We start from the raw sequence: 17,062 nt of genomic DNA on the forward strand, positions 1-17,062 counted from the left end.
AATTCCGTGGATCCTTTTTCTAAACGGCCAATCATAAACTAGATTCTATTTTTCCCATGGTTCATAGGAGAGGAACGAAGCACACGAGACTTCGCTGTCTACAGAGAGATATTTCGTTGTAGTTGCAGTTATTCTACCTTTTTTTGACTGAAGCTGAATTTGATTTCGCTTGAGAACAGAGGACATTGGTCGGAAGGAAAATGACGGCCTTTCTTCCGCCGAATCTTCTAGCCTTATTCGCTCCACGCGATCCAATCCCATATTTAACGCCTTTGGATAAACCTGCTTGGTTGAAACGACCATGGCCGTACTCGGGCATTGCTAAGTTCGTCAGAGAATTCGAGGTGAGAAAATTGTGGCAAACATTCTGTTTTGTACATTATTGAGATATCGGAAATGATTAATATTATCTGAATGTTTCTATAACGTCATTTTTTAAAGCCAAAACAAAGTAAAGCTTCTGAGTTGATGTTGATCGATGAAATGTGAGTTGGGGAACTTTTTGCTGAAGTTGATTATTCCATAGCATCTACCGCAGCTGTTTACTCATTCCAACTCATAGCTAAATCTTTGGCTATATTTGCTTTTAAAATCGCTGTGTTAAGTACTGCAGTTCTTGTGAAAGAAACCCCGTCACGAAGATCAGGATTTATTTGTTTGACGTCATTTTTGCCAGCCCAAACAATGCTCAAAGGAACTTGAGATATCTTAAAGAAATGCTTAGGTTTATTAAGGGGAAGTTATGATTACCAGTAGCAGCTTTAAATGTTCTTTCACTTCCCAACTGAATCACAACTTTTGGACTCGTTACTACATGCAAAAGTGAGAAGCATTATTTAAAGAAAGTAGGAAATGAATGGAACAACAATAATTATAGTTTCATAAAACTAGGATTAGATTTGTTATGAGCAAATTTCCAGGTCTACCCTAACCCTTTGTCCCCTTAGAGTGATTGGCATCTAATTTCTCCTAACAATATCACCCCTGAATCACACATTAAGGTCATGAGAATAAAGGAAATGATCTCTAACTTAAGAGGCTCTTGATCGTCAAACAAATTCTCCTTGTCAGCACCTTAGGGATGTATAAAAAGCAGTATAGAGAACATTTACATATATCATCTTGCAACATCTATAGCAGACATATTCGCAAGCTCTGAGTATATGCATACTGATGTGGGGATGTAAAGGATAAATGTTATGTCTCGTTTGTTTACTCTTTGCGTTTCATGGCATTTTAAGCTCTCTTTTCTCATGGTGTGCTAGACTTTTGTCCCTTCCTAGTTTACTTATTTGCCATAGTATACACTGTAGTATACTCAGACTACCTGAACTAGAAGAGAAATTTCTTATCAAAAACATAATGTTAATTGTGCAGTGCATTGCACCCTACTCCACTCACAACAGTCTAACATTGTGGTCAGGTGGTCAGTAATTGAGCTGAGAATTTGATCGATGGTAACCAAGATATAGAGGCTAATGGTAGAAGGCAGCTAGTGCAATGACTAGAGAAATGAATGAATAATTGGTGGTAAACTGTGTCTTTTAAAACTAGAACTTCACAAAGCCTATCGTAAGATTTTGTGAAGTGACCCTTAGCTGATATTTTATTTAATATCACTTGTTCACAGGATCCAAAAGAAACTCCCCCTCCAACACGTGGAGAAACAAGAGATGAAAAAACAGAACGCAAGGTACATATAAAGTATCTTTATGAAAACATTTTTCATGTACTGCAGAGAAATGTGGAGCAAGAGTTAATTCACATTGAGAATGGTTAGGTAATCCTTTTTAGGGAGGAATTGATTGATGAAGAATTCCAGAAATCAATACAAATGAATTGTATTGAGTTGCATCCTTTTCAATGCCAGATTATTGAACTTTAGGGTAAAGGCTCTTTTCAGCTTTGTTAAGTTAGATGCTAAATGTCTTCTGATATAATTAAAATTTATTTTTAGAGAAAAGAAAAAATAGAACGTACTACAAAGTTTCAAGAAGAGCAGATGGAGCAATGTAAGTAGCTTTACAAAATGCAGTCTAAAATATTTTTTTTTTGTTAAGATTGTTTTTGTTGTTGTGGCATCTGTCTGATTATTTGTGATTTCATGATTCCCAATGCTAGAGTAATTTCTCTGATGTAAGAGAAATCTCTTACATCGGATTACATTGCAATTTAAGTGTTTGCAGGGTTGGGTGTGCTCATGGGAGCTCAGCTAGGAAAGGTTGCTGATTCATCTACAGGATTTTTGCAGATACTTGGATTGTGAAGTCAAGAACTGCCTGTGGAGATCAGTAGATCCTCTGTACTACTTGCATGTTCCTGCTTAAAACTTTTGAGAAGGGCTATATGGTTACATTCCTGAGTTTGAATTTCATTCCTTTACAGCACTTTGTTTCCTTTTTATCTAGGGGATCCTCATAATGATGCAAATGCTGTTGGAACTGATGCATTCAGGACACTTTTTGTTGGAAGAATTGTAAGTATTGTGTCTAGCAGTTTTATCTCAATATATTAGATTTAAACATGGAGGGAGAAAATTATGTAAGCATACCAAACTTGCACTTGGCTAGTTTTTTAAAGGAGGATGGTTGTCAATGTTTCATTTATTGGAATCATTTTGGAGGTTCACATAACATCTCAGAGCTTAAATCTTCTGACAAATATGCTGAAAAAGGGAAGAATTACCTGCTTAAATGACTTTTCAAATAAATTTTTATTGGTCTTTAACTTCAGACCATAGACACTAAATACATTTGGTGGCTCAGAGGGATATCAAACCAACATTTTCATTTGAATTTTGTCCTACTGTAGAACTTTGACACCTCTGAATCTAAACTGAGACGAGAGATGGAGCTGTATGGGCCGATCAAAAGAGTGAGTGATTTACTTTTGATGAATTATGTTGCTTTGCAGTACATTTAATTATTTATTTGTATGCAGCAGTATTAAAAGATGCTGTTGTCTCAATAATATGGGATGGAAACATTGGTGTAAACAAACCAATGGCAAATCTTAAAGTAGCTTGTGTCAATTTTTTTAATACCCATCAGAAGATATCATTCTAAAGCACTTGTTCACAGCTTATTCTTTCCAATATCCTGAGTGTTTTCTTTTTTTTCATGATTAACACTTGATATATTGCTTGTTATTTTGGCAAGGAAATTCTATAATACAGTTTTATAGTAATGAAAGGCAATATTATTATGTACTGAAAGGTCCTTGTAGCTCTCTCAAGGTGAACTTAAATGGCATTTATCTGACTATGATAAGTGCACAAAATTTGCAATTTTCTTGAATTCTTAGTTTTAGGCACAAATCCCTGATTTTCCTTTAAAAGTGTAACTGATTCAACCATTTTATTCCCTTGAGTGACCAAGACATAATTTTTCCTTCCAATATCAATTGGACATCAAGCTTAATTTCCCTAGACAACAGTTTCATGCAGACTTCTTAATGGCAGAGATATCATTTAGATGACATTTGGAGCACATTTCTTATTTAAAGTTTCAAAGAATTATTAAATGTGTGGCTCTCTACTCTATTGTAGATCATTTACCTCTGTAGTTGATAAGTCTGAAGTCATTCATGCTAGTCCAATTCAGATATTACTCTATTAGTATCTATTCTTCTAATAGATACTCTATTCATTTGTAGATTCACTTGGTGCACAATACAACAAATGACAAGCCTCGAGGTTATGCCTTTATTGAGTATGAACATGAACGAGACATGCACGGTGAGTATCGCACAATTTTTTGTCAATGTAGACCTTCAATATTACCACTTATATCTATCCTACTTTACTTCAATATACATGTATGTTGTAATTTGAAAAGAATTTAAGTCAAAGTGACATAAACCTAGATTAATTTTTACTTTTCTAGAAAAAACACAAATCAACTAGTTTAAAAAAAAACATTTTGAACTGAATTCTATTTCAACCTACAACATGTACATGGTTTTCAATAATTCACTATTTTTCCTAAAATTTCCTTGATGTGCTTTGAAAGCAAGGTTGAGGGAATTGAATATGTTTAAACTTGTAATTTTTTTCATCTAGAGACTCCAACATGTGTATTTTGTGGTTTGAATTTTTCAATCAAGTTGATTTCAACTCCTTTGTTTCCTTTTCATTATCATGGCCCCATAAGACTTTGAAAACCACAAAATGCAAATGTATTACTATTTGATAGTTACCAAGTTCATAATTTTATTATTAAGATTAAAGGTAGCATGTATTCTTACTCCCGTAAGTATGATAGCGAAGGTTACTGCAAGCGGCTGTGAGACAGGTACAAACAAGGCTTATGGGTAATGGTGTTCAGTAGTTTAACTTATACATATTCTTTCATGTACATAATTATAGGCATTTACTATAAAACTACACATGACATGGTAAAGGGTTGATCTGTGCAATTCAGAATTTATTTTTGACAAACACACTTCGAGTGGTCTTGTTTACTAGTAATGCTAAATTTACCAGTATTGCAAAACCAAAGGTTGTATTTCTTGCGCTTTGGAATAAACACTGGTGGAAAAAGAATCTGTGAAAAATTGGTAAAAAAGGAAATGAAGATAAAGAGAATGCTTCTAGAAAAGCTTTGATCAAGCTGCCTTTGAAACATCAACAGACTAGTCTCTTTTTAAGACTGGTCGATGTTTTTCACTTTTGTGATTCTTCAAAGTCGACAAATTAAGCTTGTTTTTAACAGATTTGGACCCAATTTTAGCTTAAGAGGAAGGGAAGGAACATTTGTTTGAATTCTTTACTAAGTTTCCCTATTTTGATCGAATCTTGCAGTGAATACTGTATCACTCACCATCACATGAAACTGAGAGTTATCTTTGATGGGCCAGTACTTGGTTTACTTTTCCAATTACTCTTGTACTCTCCTGAAAGATAATCAGGTAAAAAATGGTGGGTATAGGTTTCTGGCAGGTAAAACTGAGTTGACCCTCACTGTTTTCAGTCCAAAAGAAAGAGAAGAAATCCGTGCAAATGCTGAAGGGAAAGGTTTTGTTGTTGGTTGTGGAAAATTGAATCAAAAATTAGATTTGCAAAGGGCGAAAATGCAATGAAATTATCTGTTGTAAGCCAAATTCTTTTTGAGAACCAAGTTTTGTCATCGGTGAATTTTGAGGTAATATTGATTTACAGATTTGTGTGCTGTTTAAGGATTTTAAAGTATTTTTGATCCCAAAAAATGTACAAAAGGAGTGAAAGTTGGCTCAAAAAGTGATTTCAACCTTTGCTTTCAATATTTTTTGCTATCAAAGCAGCATCCTAATTACATTCTGTTTGCAATGAACTGGAATTGGTTTTTAAAAGAATAAGAGAAGAAATCTTTTTCTGGCCTGACATGAATTTCCTGCATTAAAATGTGAATGGTTGTCTATCATACTGGAAAAGGGGTAAACAGTCTTTGATAAAATACAACTAAAATTAGTGTGTATGGGAAAGAAGGGTGGCTAAACTTCCGTATTAAAATAATAATTTCTCGGGTGAGTATAACCAAGGGAAGCCAATTTGCTATTTCTTTTTGTGTCTTAAACTAGTTAAGAATGGATTTGCAATTGCATTTCTAACCAGTTATTGAAACACCTCTGGACAATGGTAAATACGTTCACCAGTGTTCAGTTCATTACAAGTGTTTCCATAGCTTCATGGAGATCGAAGAAACCGTTCATTCTTAATGAAATAAATTTTAGTGTTTGACATTAATAAGATTATTGAAATCTTATTGCATTATATGTGTAATAGTTTGTTGCCTCAACTTGGTAATTCAGGATAAGCGCAACTCTAAGTGGAATTAATGAGATCCAAAGCATTTTAGAGGGTAGGGTGGGACAGGATAGGATGTTAGATTGGCTTCCTTTGGTGAAGTCACTGGTTGTGATGGTAATGAACTACAGTGACACATACACAAAGTACTGGAGAGCAATGACTGTCAACACTCTTTGCCGAGTAATGTTGGTTCCGTAAGGACCTGGCAGGAGTGTGAGTATAATTACACTTCATCTTTTTTTATACCCCTAAATCCCATTTGATTTTATTTTTGCATCTATTCAACTAAAATAAGAGCACTCTTCTATTGGGAAAAATTTTGTTGGAAGGCAAATTGTTTTCTTTTTTTAATGTCAGAAACTATTGGGAAACCAATTCTTCCGGTGTTTTATGATGTGAAGCTGGTATACAGTTACTTTTTTCTTTACATTCTGAGCTCAGGGAAATGTAAATACCAGTTTCAGCATTGTTGTGGGTGACCTTTGATTAAGATTTCTCTTGAAATGCTAAAAGGCTACAAAGAAACTTTACTTTGAAAATGAGAAGAGTTGGTCCAATCCTATTCTTGCCATGTAATTTTGAAGTGCAAGGGGAAGCCATGAAGTAGTTCAAAGAGTGTTAGAATTGCGTGCTGGCATGTTTTGGCTGTTCCATTGATGACTAGCTCTGCTCATTTCCTTAACACATACAGTGACCCATCATCAGCTGATAGCAATACAGATGTATTATATTTTCATGCAGTCAACCCCTGGTTATACACACCATTCTGTGGTCCTTATTTTGATACAATTTCACTGATGAAGTAACCAGTTTTATTCAATACATGCAAAGCAAGAATTCTACAGCTTTTTCCCAGTCAAAGTGCTACACTACTTCACGCAGAGAAGTGAAAACCTTTCTCTCCTTAAAAGAGCATCTGATCTTCGTTATAATCAAGAAATTATCTCTTTGAACAAGTTTCTGAATTTTTATAAGTTTGAAATTGTCTATACCTCTCTGTTGGATCACCATGGCGGCGGCATTTGTGTAACTAAGGGTCGACTGTTTACTAAACATCAATGCCTTCGCTACTCCAAAGTTACCGATTATAAAAACAGGCTAAAATTATCCATATCATCCAGGTTACTCAAACTCTATTGGTAAAAATGACAAACAGTTTCTTACAAAAACCTGTTGCTTATCTGTGAGCCAAAAGTTGACTGTAAGGTAGTGGAGGGAAGCTGTTCTTTGTTATTACAGTCATCCATTTTTTGTTTTTGGCATCTGAAGGGTAAAAGGTACAATTATGTTTTAAGACTTAAGGGGCTGACAGACAGTATTTAGTGAATTTTAGTTTCAAAGATAGTATGTGCACCAAGTATCAGAAAACTTCTGATGAGTGGTGACAGTGTGTTCAAAAGTGAGGACATAGACATAGTTTCTAAATCATATACAGAAAGGTTTGTGATGACGGCCTGTTAGAATGGAATTCTTTATGGCTTGCGCGTAGGCCCTCGTAATTTTCGCTGCTGAACGCGCGTTTTTTCGCCCGCGGAAAACTTGAGACGAGTCGGGAGTCTGGCGCTAGTTATCAGTGTAAGACCGCTTGCAGATCTCTCGCCGGCTCGCGTTGATCAAGGCTTCCTACTTTCTCGCAAGCGAAAAAACACCCGTGCTGAAGCGCTAATGATGAGGGCCTACTCTTCGGCTAACTTCTTGAATATTGTCTTTGCTGTTGAGTATGAATTGAGTTCAGGTAAGTACGTCCTGTCGAAGGAGACTCTTCATTGTGCGGTGAGCATCACTAACATTTGCACCTTTGTTTTGGTTCTGTTGCAGCTGCTTACAAGCACGCGGATGGAAAGAAGATCGACGGTCGGAGGATCGTGGTAGATGTGGAGAGAGGTCGCACAGTCAAAACATGGAAACCAAGAAGGCTTGGTAAGTCACCACTTCCAGTCTTGTATGCATCAGTATGAATATTCTCCACATTATTCCGTATACTTGTTCTACTGTATTGACTAGGAGAACATGGTTAACAATCCAAGTTTTCCCTAGGTGGCGATCATTTCTTTTATTCTCATAACCTAGATGGTTGGTTCTGCGAAGGTGTTGTAAGGAGAAGTTAGGGCAAGTCATTTTCAGAAGTTAAAGGGTTAGACGGCTGCAAGCTAAGCTGCCTTTCCTATGATTTTAACCAGGCTCCAGTGCCGTTTATCAGCAGCTGCCTTTCCTTTGATCCCAATGGACAAGCTCAAATAATGACTTTCTCTGCTTGTTTATTTATCAGTAACACAATGATAGCCTATGACGAAACTTTGTTTTCATTTGTTGTAAAGACATCCGTGTTTCGGTTGATATTGAGATAGCAGCAGATTAGGTTAATAAGGCCCTTTGTAGACTAGTACCTGTTCGGAAAGTATAGACCTGGGAGACTTAGTCTTGACGTTAGTTTTAAGGTCGCAGCTTTCTGCTTTTCTTAACTTTTGAAATAACCGTCACACCACACACCTTTTAAAAGAGGTTCCTGCTCATAATTGGCCGTGCTCTTACCCCAGTTCGGGCGCAGAACTTGAAAAACTTCTTGTTCAGCAGCTATTAAAATGAATTATTACCCTGGCTTAATCGGGCTCCATTTCCGCAGTTTCCTCGGGTCCGATCTCCGAGGAGCGCGGTTACATTATTGAACAACGGCTACTATTCGGGCCCAGGCCTATCTCTGAGTGCTCAGTTTTCAGCGCCATGATCTTTGTCAATTGCAATATTTGCATTCACCTTTTAAGTGAGATAGCTCTGATACTGAAAGGCATCTTTTCGTCCGTAGGTGGAGGACTTGGAGGAACCCGTATCGGTGGGCCAGACGAGAATGTAAAGCACTCCGGACGTGTGGAGAATACAGAAAGATACGAGTAATTAATTTTATATATTGGCACAAATCAGATACTTCTACCGCGAGCCTTTTCCCTTGAATTTGTAAACGTATTCTTTTGCCTTATTGGAGTTCATATTCGGCACAGTTGCCACAATAGGTGAAAATCATAAAGATGCATATGTGGTAAAGTAATATTGACTGAAGAAAGATTTTCTGCAGTCACAAGCACCGCATTGAAATAGTAGCAAACAACCCTCACATCTTTCCTTTCTTGCAGTCATCTTTTACGAATATTGTAACAGTGACATAATGGCCAGCTCACAGTGTTGGCTTAAACTGTGATGATCTTTCTTTAGTTCAAAGAGTTCTGATAATGTCATTAGGTGAAAAAACGATGAGAACTTGTAAGCAACGTGCACTGTTCCATTTATTTGACCCGACTCATTTACTTTGCAGGGACCGTGAACGCGGCGAAAGGGACAGAGGAGGAGAACGCGAGAGGGAACGAGAGCGCGAGCGCTATAGGGACCGTGAGCGTGACAAAGATCGTGAGCGTTACAGGGACCGTGACCGAGATCGCGAAAGAGACCGTGATCGTGATCGTGACCGCGAAAAGGAACGTCGAAAGCACCGAAGTAGGTCACGTGAGAAAGAGCGTGATAAAGATCGTGATCGTGATCGAGACCGGTAAGGGAGAACCTTTCATTTTGTACGTCGATGGGTAAATATTCTTGTTTCCCTCACCTTTTCTGTTTATAACGCTGGTTTTAAACTATGTAACGCTCTTTTATCGTAGGGACAGGGAAAGGCGGCGTGATCGTGACCGTGATAGAGACCGTGATCGCGATCGTGATAGGGAAAGGGAGCGCGATAAAGACCGTGACCGTGATCGTGACGGAGAGCGAATCAAGGAAGAACCGAATGGTGAATACCCACAGTATGACAACGACAACCAGATCGACAACAACAACTTGGATATGGTAGATTAACACGGGTAATTTTTCATTTTATTGCTCATAAATTTGAACCCTTAGCCTCTCAGTAACTTGGATTCTAATAAACTATAATGTTAAATGATTTCCTAACATTCGGCTCCTCGAGGTAAGAAAATATACTCGGTTTTAAATTTTGTTGATCGGTTTTAAATTTTGTTGATCGGTTTTAACTATGAAGTGGAGTGCGACGTGAATTCCTGTTCTCTTAATAAATTTTTTCTCAAAATATGTTTTTTGCTTTCAGGTGAAGTTGTAAAAGTCCATCATCACCTCTTCACTGACTGACTTAAAGGGAGGCGTGATAAAAAGCTGAAATGAAGAAAACTGATTCGTTGTGTATTGTAGAAATCGTTTTAGGTTTAATTCAATCCATCTCCAGGAGTATTTCGTCACTTTCCTAGTTTCTGAGTATGCCTTGGCTGGTCATACAACTGTCACTCTTAACCCTTTACACCCTAACATCAGTATGCATAATCTCTAAACATTTCCTAAGATGCTGACATGGGGAATTTGTCCAACAGTCAAGAGCTTCTTTAGTCGGTGGTTAACTCCTTTATTCTCCTGACCTTAATGTTTGATTCAGTGCTAATATGGTGAGGAGAAATTAGATGTCAGTCACTCTTAGGGGTTAAAGCCGTTGATGAGACAACTTGTTGCGCCAACAACAAAATGAACTTTGTAGGATAGTTGTAGCATTTTTAACTAGTAGCTGTACTTTCGCAAATTTTTGGGAGGCGGCTAGTGTAACGCAATTAACGTAATCTTCGTACATTCTGGGCCAATATTCTGTAATGCTCAGCTGCTTCAGACTTGACGCATCGGATGGAATGACAGACTTGCCGAAATCAATGAAGTAGGACTTTAAAGATGAGATGATTTTCAGCATTCTTGTGCGCGGTTATAATTACCTTATTTAATTGTACATTTATTGTAATTTCCTCGGCATTTGTTTTTTAGTTTTATGTTAATTCAATATCATTATAACCCTTTATCAACCAACTTTTAAACGAAACCTCTGGAATGGACTTGCCGAGTTTAAATTAAAAAAATGAGACAAATGACAAAGAACCGTGTTTTGCTTTGTGTAAGGAAAAGCGAGTTATGAACGAAAAGCGGAAGTGTTTTGTCACTTAACGGACTTCTTCTGAAACAGATATAGGACCTTCTTCAGATCTCGAACCATCTACCTTCCCAGCCCGACTGAGCGCAGACTAGAACCGTATCATGCAATGTACCTTGCGACGATGTACCTCACGACACTTGAGATAACACTCTCACAAATGAGTCGGACAATTTGATAGCCTAGCCTTACTCGTCGTGTCAGCAACTCAAAAATCTGAGTACCCGCTTTTGCAGTGATTCCTGGGAAGTAGAACTTGTATGAAATATCAAATGAAACTTTCAACGCTGTTATAACATCATGGAGATGATAAAAATACTGCAAAAGTAAGGGAGAGCTAAAGGGTAGGGCGACCCTGCCTACTCGTTCCTAAGGTACATATGTGATCCATGCAAACTCGACTCTGAACAAAAGAAGGCTCTGTTTGTATTTTTTTTCTTTCACATGACACAGACTTAACATTCGTCTCACTAATTGATACTTCTATGACTTCCTGATCACTTTACGCTTGAAAATGTATATTATTCCGGGAAGATACTGCACTAGTACCCAGATCTTCCTCCTTCTATTGGAAAAATGCCAGGCTCCTAAGGCACCAGAATACAGTCACCGGTGAGTCATTCAAATGACGTAAGTTATTCCAGCTGGACGTTTGCCCTTATTACTGTGTTTATAATTCAAAATATTTGCCATATTCTCTTAGGATGACGGATAGAAATTTTCCAAGCGAACTATTAAAACTCAAGGGAAGACAGCCGCTACCACAGAACCATCAAAATCACATCAACAATATGACTGACACAAGTCCTCGATCATTCAAAAGTAAGTGGCATTCTCGAAGTTTCGAGAGAAACTGAGAAAAAGCTTCTTTGTTCAGCTGTCCTGGTTGGATTTAATCTTCAATCTGGCGTTGGCCTTGTCAGCAAAAAGAAAAAGAAACTGTCCTAGTTATGGATTGAAAATATGGGCTCTTCGCCCTGGTCTCAATTACTTGCTCTCTGTGTTTCCGGTGTGAGCGTGACGGAAACAGTTCTTCGCAAAAGCCTTCTTTTAGTTTTTTCTTCCATCTTGTGTTCGACATATCTGATGAGCCTACTGTAAAATCTGCAGTAATTCTAGTTGCTCTAAAAACATGGTAGCGTGGGCAGCTTAAACAAGTCAGTCTCGTATTCAGACTAAAACCATTTTCCATTGAGCCTCGAAAGTAATTCACGATACCTTTTAGTTGTGTTTCACTTCTCTATTTGATTGGTTCGGACGTCCAAATAACTTGTGTTTCCCTTTCAAGTAGACGGATGCAAAACTGAACAGATGGTGTCTTTGTCACTTGGCTCTTCCATTTTCTAGTTTCTACTTTGACTACTCAATGGTTGCTTCTAATATTTTCTTATATTGTGATTAATTAATTATTAAATTGTTTTTGGTTTAACGACACTTTATCAAAAAGTGCATGAGTTCTCTATTTAACTTGGATCATACACTAACATGTAAATGTTCTTTTCCTCTGATGCAGAGGAAACATCGCAAAAGTCGGAAAACAATACAGGACCCTTCATTGTATTAGGCCTGATATTTTTAACATCCTTAGTGGCACTAGCCTTTGTTTACTGGAGTTTTCCCAAGCTGAGACCGTAAGTCCTATTTCTATTCATCTGTCTTTTTCTTTTTGGGTAGAGCTTTTTTCATTACTAAAAATTAGTATTGCAAATCATTATCCAACTATGCTACACTTCACTAGCTGGTTTGCTTTTCCTGCTTTATAAGAAATGGGCATAAAATAAAGCAGATGGATAATAAATTACTTATTAAACATTTTGGTGTGTAGTATTGCTAAGTATTTTAACTCATTGTTTGTATTTTGACTTTTCCAACAGGCTCATTGAAATATGGCACAACTCGTAAAAATATTCAGTGATAACACACACAAAAACATATCTTAAAATATATGTATTATAAAAATTTAAACTTAGAATTAAGAGTCTGATGTATATGGGCTTTTTGAAATCTTTCAAATGGTATGATTACTAATTTTTCTTATAACATAGCGCGTTCTTGCCCTATATAAGTCCTATTGAGCCACCATTACGCACACCCATGCATAAATAAGATGATGTGAGCATTTTTTTTGTGACCATTGAGTTCATTTGGCTTTGATTTTCTCCTTTTCCCCCATAAATTTTGAGCTTTTCGTTCACAGTTATCAGTTATCGGGAGGGTGTAATTGAGAGCAAAATATAATTGATTTTACTTATTCAGGAGGATTTGTGCTATACATGCAATGCTTTCTCCTTTTTATATTGCTTTGTGACACATAAATTGATCAAATCATATAAAGATTTCATTGAACCCTCAAACTCCTCAGATCCAATTAGAAATTCTCCCCACTGACTGCCATTCATTTAACTTTTAAAGAAGACAAGAGAATTTGGTGTTTTATCAAGATGACTCCATCAAGCTGATAGGGGTGTTTGTTCTCATAACCTGTTGGCAAGATAACATATTGAAACTGCAAGGAAAAGTTAAACATTAATCACTTACCTCACTATCTATACCAGCCATTTTCTTTTGGGTTTGAGGAACTTCATGCTGTAACGGTCTCCGTAGTACAAACACAGGTACCCCACAAAAAATATCTCTAAAAGTAAAAACTGACTCTGAATGTAATGTTTACAATAACTTTCACTATTCACAGTGAAGACAAGGCAAGGATAAAACTTCCAAGAGACATGGAAGATGCAAAAGGATTAGGAAGAGCATTGTCCAATTACACAGATGAATATTTCACTCAAGTTCTTCTAGGCTTTGTTGTAATTTATATTTTGTATCCTTTTCATGAAGTTTTTGTTTTGTTTTTTTGAATTTTTTTCCATAGTAAATTTATGCACTGTAGAGAATTAGAATTTTATTTTGGGTCGATCCAGAGTTTCACATGTTTCAGCTTTTTATAAATACTTGTTAACCCTCTGGGAGACTTGTATCTAATTGCTCCTCACAATATCATCCCCCAATCAAACATTTAGATCACAAGAATAAAGGAAATGATCATCTACTTATGGAGCTCTTGATTGTTAAACAAATTCTCCTTGTCAGTTCCTTAGGGAATGTGCAGAGCACAGTATGGAGAGTATGCATACTGATACTAGTTTATATTAAGGGTTAGTTATCTGAGGTTTTACATAGTCACGAGGTGCAAGATTTAAGATTTCATCATGAGTTTCTTGTTTCCTTTATCTCTTGGTGTTGTGATGGTTAATGCTGCAGTGTTTTCTTTAACCTTTCACACAGCTTGCAAACATTTGCTATACCAGGATCAATATTTCTCAGTATTTTATCAGGATTTTTATTCCCTTTTCCTTTAGCTCTATTTTTTGTTTGTCTGGTAAGTTAATTTGGATTTTAAGGTTTAATTGATCCTAATTTTTGAAACACTCAGAAATCTACAAAGTGTATCCAAGGTCTTCTTTATCATATTTGTTTTATTTTTTTCTTACTCAGAACGTGAATTGTTTCTGTTTTACAGTGTTCCAGTGTAGGTGCATCATTCTGTTATTTATTGTTTTACCTGGTTGGTCGAAGGCTGGTAAAACATTATATGCCAGAGAGAGTAGATCAGTGGTGTGAACAGGTACTTCCATTTACCTATTTTTAAGTATTTGATTGTACTATCCATTTCCTAATTTTCCTAATTTCCTTATTTTCTCATCCATGCTACATCTGTCTTTTTCTTCTTGGTTCTTTGGTTTGTTCCCTTCACTAATAAATACAAGCTCTGTCTCTCAACAATGTCAGATTTAGAAATTCTTTACGTTGGCCGATTTACGTTATCAACTCAGTTGATAAAACCAGACTATCTTGTAATATCCCCTAGGGATGTAGCACCACAGTTTCCTTAAAAATTTACTCCTTTAAATTTATTATCGACATAATGATTGACGGGGAATGAGTGGATAAAGAACATTTTATGGATGCACCACTGCTAAATTATACTCATATAATTATTTAGTTAATTATATTAATATAATTTCAGTTGTATATTATTGGAATTTATAACTTTTGCATTTTATATTTTGTCACAGGTTAACCATCATCGAGACAACCTCCTAAGCTACATTATATTCTTGCGCATCACTCCTTTTCTTCCCAATTGGTTCATCAACATTTCTTCTCCAGTGATAGGTGTCCCCCTTTTGCCATTTTTTGTCGGCACTTTTGTAGGTAAGTCATTTTAAAAAATTGATAGTGTCACCTCGATAGTGGCCAAGACATGTTTCATGAACTTGCAATTCTTGTAAAAGTTTTGTAGTAGTTTCTTAGTGTTATGGAAGTCAGTCATTTATTGGCTATCATGAAGAGTTGCAGACATTTTCAGTCTATTTTATGTTAAGTTACTGTAGTGGTGATTGTGCCTTTTTCAAAAGTTACTGCCATAATTGAATTCAACTCACATTCCCCTTTCCAAAAACAAAAAACAAAATACACTTATTTGGGCCCATTTATTAGTTATATTTTGTTTGTGCATAGGTGGCATAGTGTAGATTAATTTTCGCTTCGAATATCATTTTTTAGGTGTTGCTCCACCATCTTTTGGTTTTATCAGTGCAGGAGTTGAACTGTATGTTTTAACAACCACAGGGGATGTAATGTCATTCAAGTCCATCATGATTGTGGTTGTGTCTGCTCTTCTGTCATTAGCTCCAGTGATATTCAAAAGACAACTTAGGGCAAAGATAGAATAAAATAAATAATTTTTGTAATAGCTTATTTTAATTGATTTTGCTCAATAATTAGTTAAATGTGTATGGGAGAGAAAGTGTGTATTCATTGAGATGAGAAAAAATTTTCTCTTACAATTTTTGTAAGTACTAGTAATGTAGGGGTTTCATTGAAAGTTGGTTACTGGCAGTCCACAGTCACCTTTTAACCCTTTAAATCCAAAGAGTGACCAAGACAGAATTTCTCCTTACTATCTCTATACAATATCATGCAGACAAGTGATGAGGATAAAGAAAAATATCCATTATGGGATTACTAATCGATCTGATAACAAATTCTCCAAACTAACATAATGAGAATCATTTGGCAGATAGTAAGGAGAATTACCAGTGAGATCTTGGGAGTTAAGGGGTTAAGACATCCTGCCACCATCTGTTTAGCTGGTGAGCAGGTTCTCTTGCTAAGGTTTTGCCTCGTAGTCACTTTTCTGGGCACAACTGCCTATTACACCTGAGGCAGCCACTTAAGGAAAAAGTTACCGGTGGTAGCAATGAGTCATATTTAGCAAGACCATACTGGTTCCTTGGCCATTTCAGTATAGCCAAACTATTTGATGTCATGTGATCTAAGTAAAAAATTCAGAGCAGGACTTTGACTTAGGGTGCTATAACAAAAGACCATTTTGGAGTTCAGAAGCCTCACTTTTCTAGGGAGAAGTGTAAAGACTTTCTGGTGAAAGTAAATCTGAGTACAAAATATAAATCCACATCAAAATAAAACGTTTTTGTCCTCACTCTCATTTTGAGTGAAAGGTTTGTGCATCTCACAATGGTTACTATTGACTCTAATGGTCTGGTTGTAAGCTATTCAAAACTCCAGTATGTATGGTAAAGATACTGAAAAATCTAAATGTTCTGGGGTTTGGAGAATGTTGTTGTAGTTGCTGTTGATTTTTCTTTTTTTGACCAAAAAATGCCTCAAGGGTTCTAGAAGAAATTCTGAGTAATTTAGGCTTTTTGTTTGCTTTTGGTAAAGATGCTGTTTTTTTGCCAAGATTATGATTATTTAATATGCATTTAAGTTTTCAGGATTTTATCAGCTGCTTGTAATATCTGTACAAGAGGGACCTAATTTATTGCTAAAAAATTCTATTATTATGGAACAATAAATTTTGAATTGAAAATACTGCCACTGTTATCATACTGTGGTGTTCTTATCATTTGACTTATTGAATGTGATGTTTCAGAGGAACAGAGTTATTGAGACCTGTCATCATAGTAGTCATGAGAATAAATTCCTTTCACATTGTATTTATTTACTGGATAATCTCAAGCTCAAATGTACTTTAAAGTCTAATGCTATTATGAACATCAATGTTAAGGTTATTAAACATGTTTATTTTCATCTGAATATAATACAGTATTTGGTTAGATATCATCTATTAATGGTGGGTTTTTTCCCTTTTTCCCATACTTCCTGTTTTGTTATTTAGACAGCTGTACTGTCATACAATCATTCTGTTTTATTACCCTTTGACCCCAAAGAGTGACCAGCAACTAATTTCTCCTTATATTATAACCTCTGAATCAGCACCAACA

At 36.3% G+C, this 17,062-nt stretch overlaps 2 protein-coding genes across 3 annotated transcripts; both read left to right on the top strand.

Annotated features, from left to right (window-relative positions):
- Positions 1–68: 68 nt before the first annotated feature.
- LOC131778859 (U1 small nuclear ribonucleoprotein 70 kDa-like) lies at positions 69–10,693 on the top strand. The gene is made up of 11 exons (XM_059095330.2): positions 69–344; positions 1,631–1,693; positions 1,958–2,012; positions 2,409–2,476; positions 2,812–2,874; positions 3,655–3,736; positions 7,604–7,705; positions 8,589–8,673; positions 9,093–9,323; positions 9,433–9,630; positions 9,876–10,693. The coding sequence occupies exons 1-10, from the start codon at positions 201–203 to the stop codon at positions 9,623–9,625; spliced, it is 1,086 nt and encodes a 361-aa protein (XP_058951313.2). The 5' UTR covers positions 69–200; the 3' UTR covers positions 9,626–9,630; positions 9,876–10,693.
- A 655-nt stretch (positions 10,694–11,348) lies between these two features.
- Positions 11,349–16,891, top strand: LOC131778866 (transmembrane protein 41B). Of its 2 annotated transcripts, none has more exons than XM_059095342.2 (8): positions 11,349–11,381; positions 11,455–11,573; positions 12,265–12,382; positions 13,444–13,572; positions 14,037–14,130; positions 14,272–14,376; positions 14,828–14,966; positions 15,318–16,891. In XM_059095342.2, the coding sequence occupies exons 1-8, from the start codon at positions 11,377–11,379 to the stop codon at positions 15,485–15,487; spliced, it is 879 nt and encodes a 292-aa protein (XP_058951325.1). In that variant the 5' UTR covers positions 11,349–11,376; the 3' UTR covers positions 15,488–16,891. The 2 variants fall into 2 exon arrangements, with proteins under 2 accessions (XP_058951325.1, XP_058951326.1); XM_059095343.2 differs by having other exon boundaries at positions 11,357–11,363.
- The last annotated feature ends 171 nt before the right edge of the window (positions 16,892–17,062 follow it).

The sequence above is a fragment of the Pocillopora verrucosa genome, chromosome 8 (genome assembly GCF_036669915.1).
Source record: "Pocillopora verrucosa isolate sample1 chromosome 8, ASM3666991v2, whole genome shotgun sequence".
In the NCBI taxonomy this organism is placed as follows: Eukaryota; Metazoa; Cnidaria; class Anthozoa; order Scleractinia; family Pocilloporidae; genus Pocillopora; species Pocillopora verrucosa.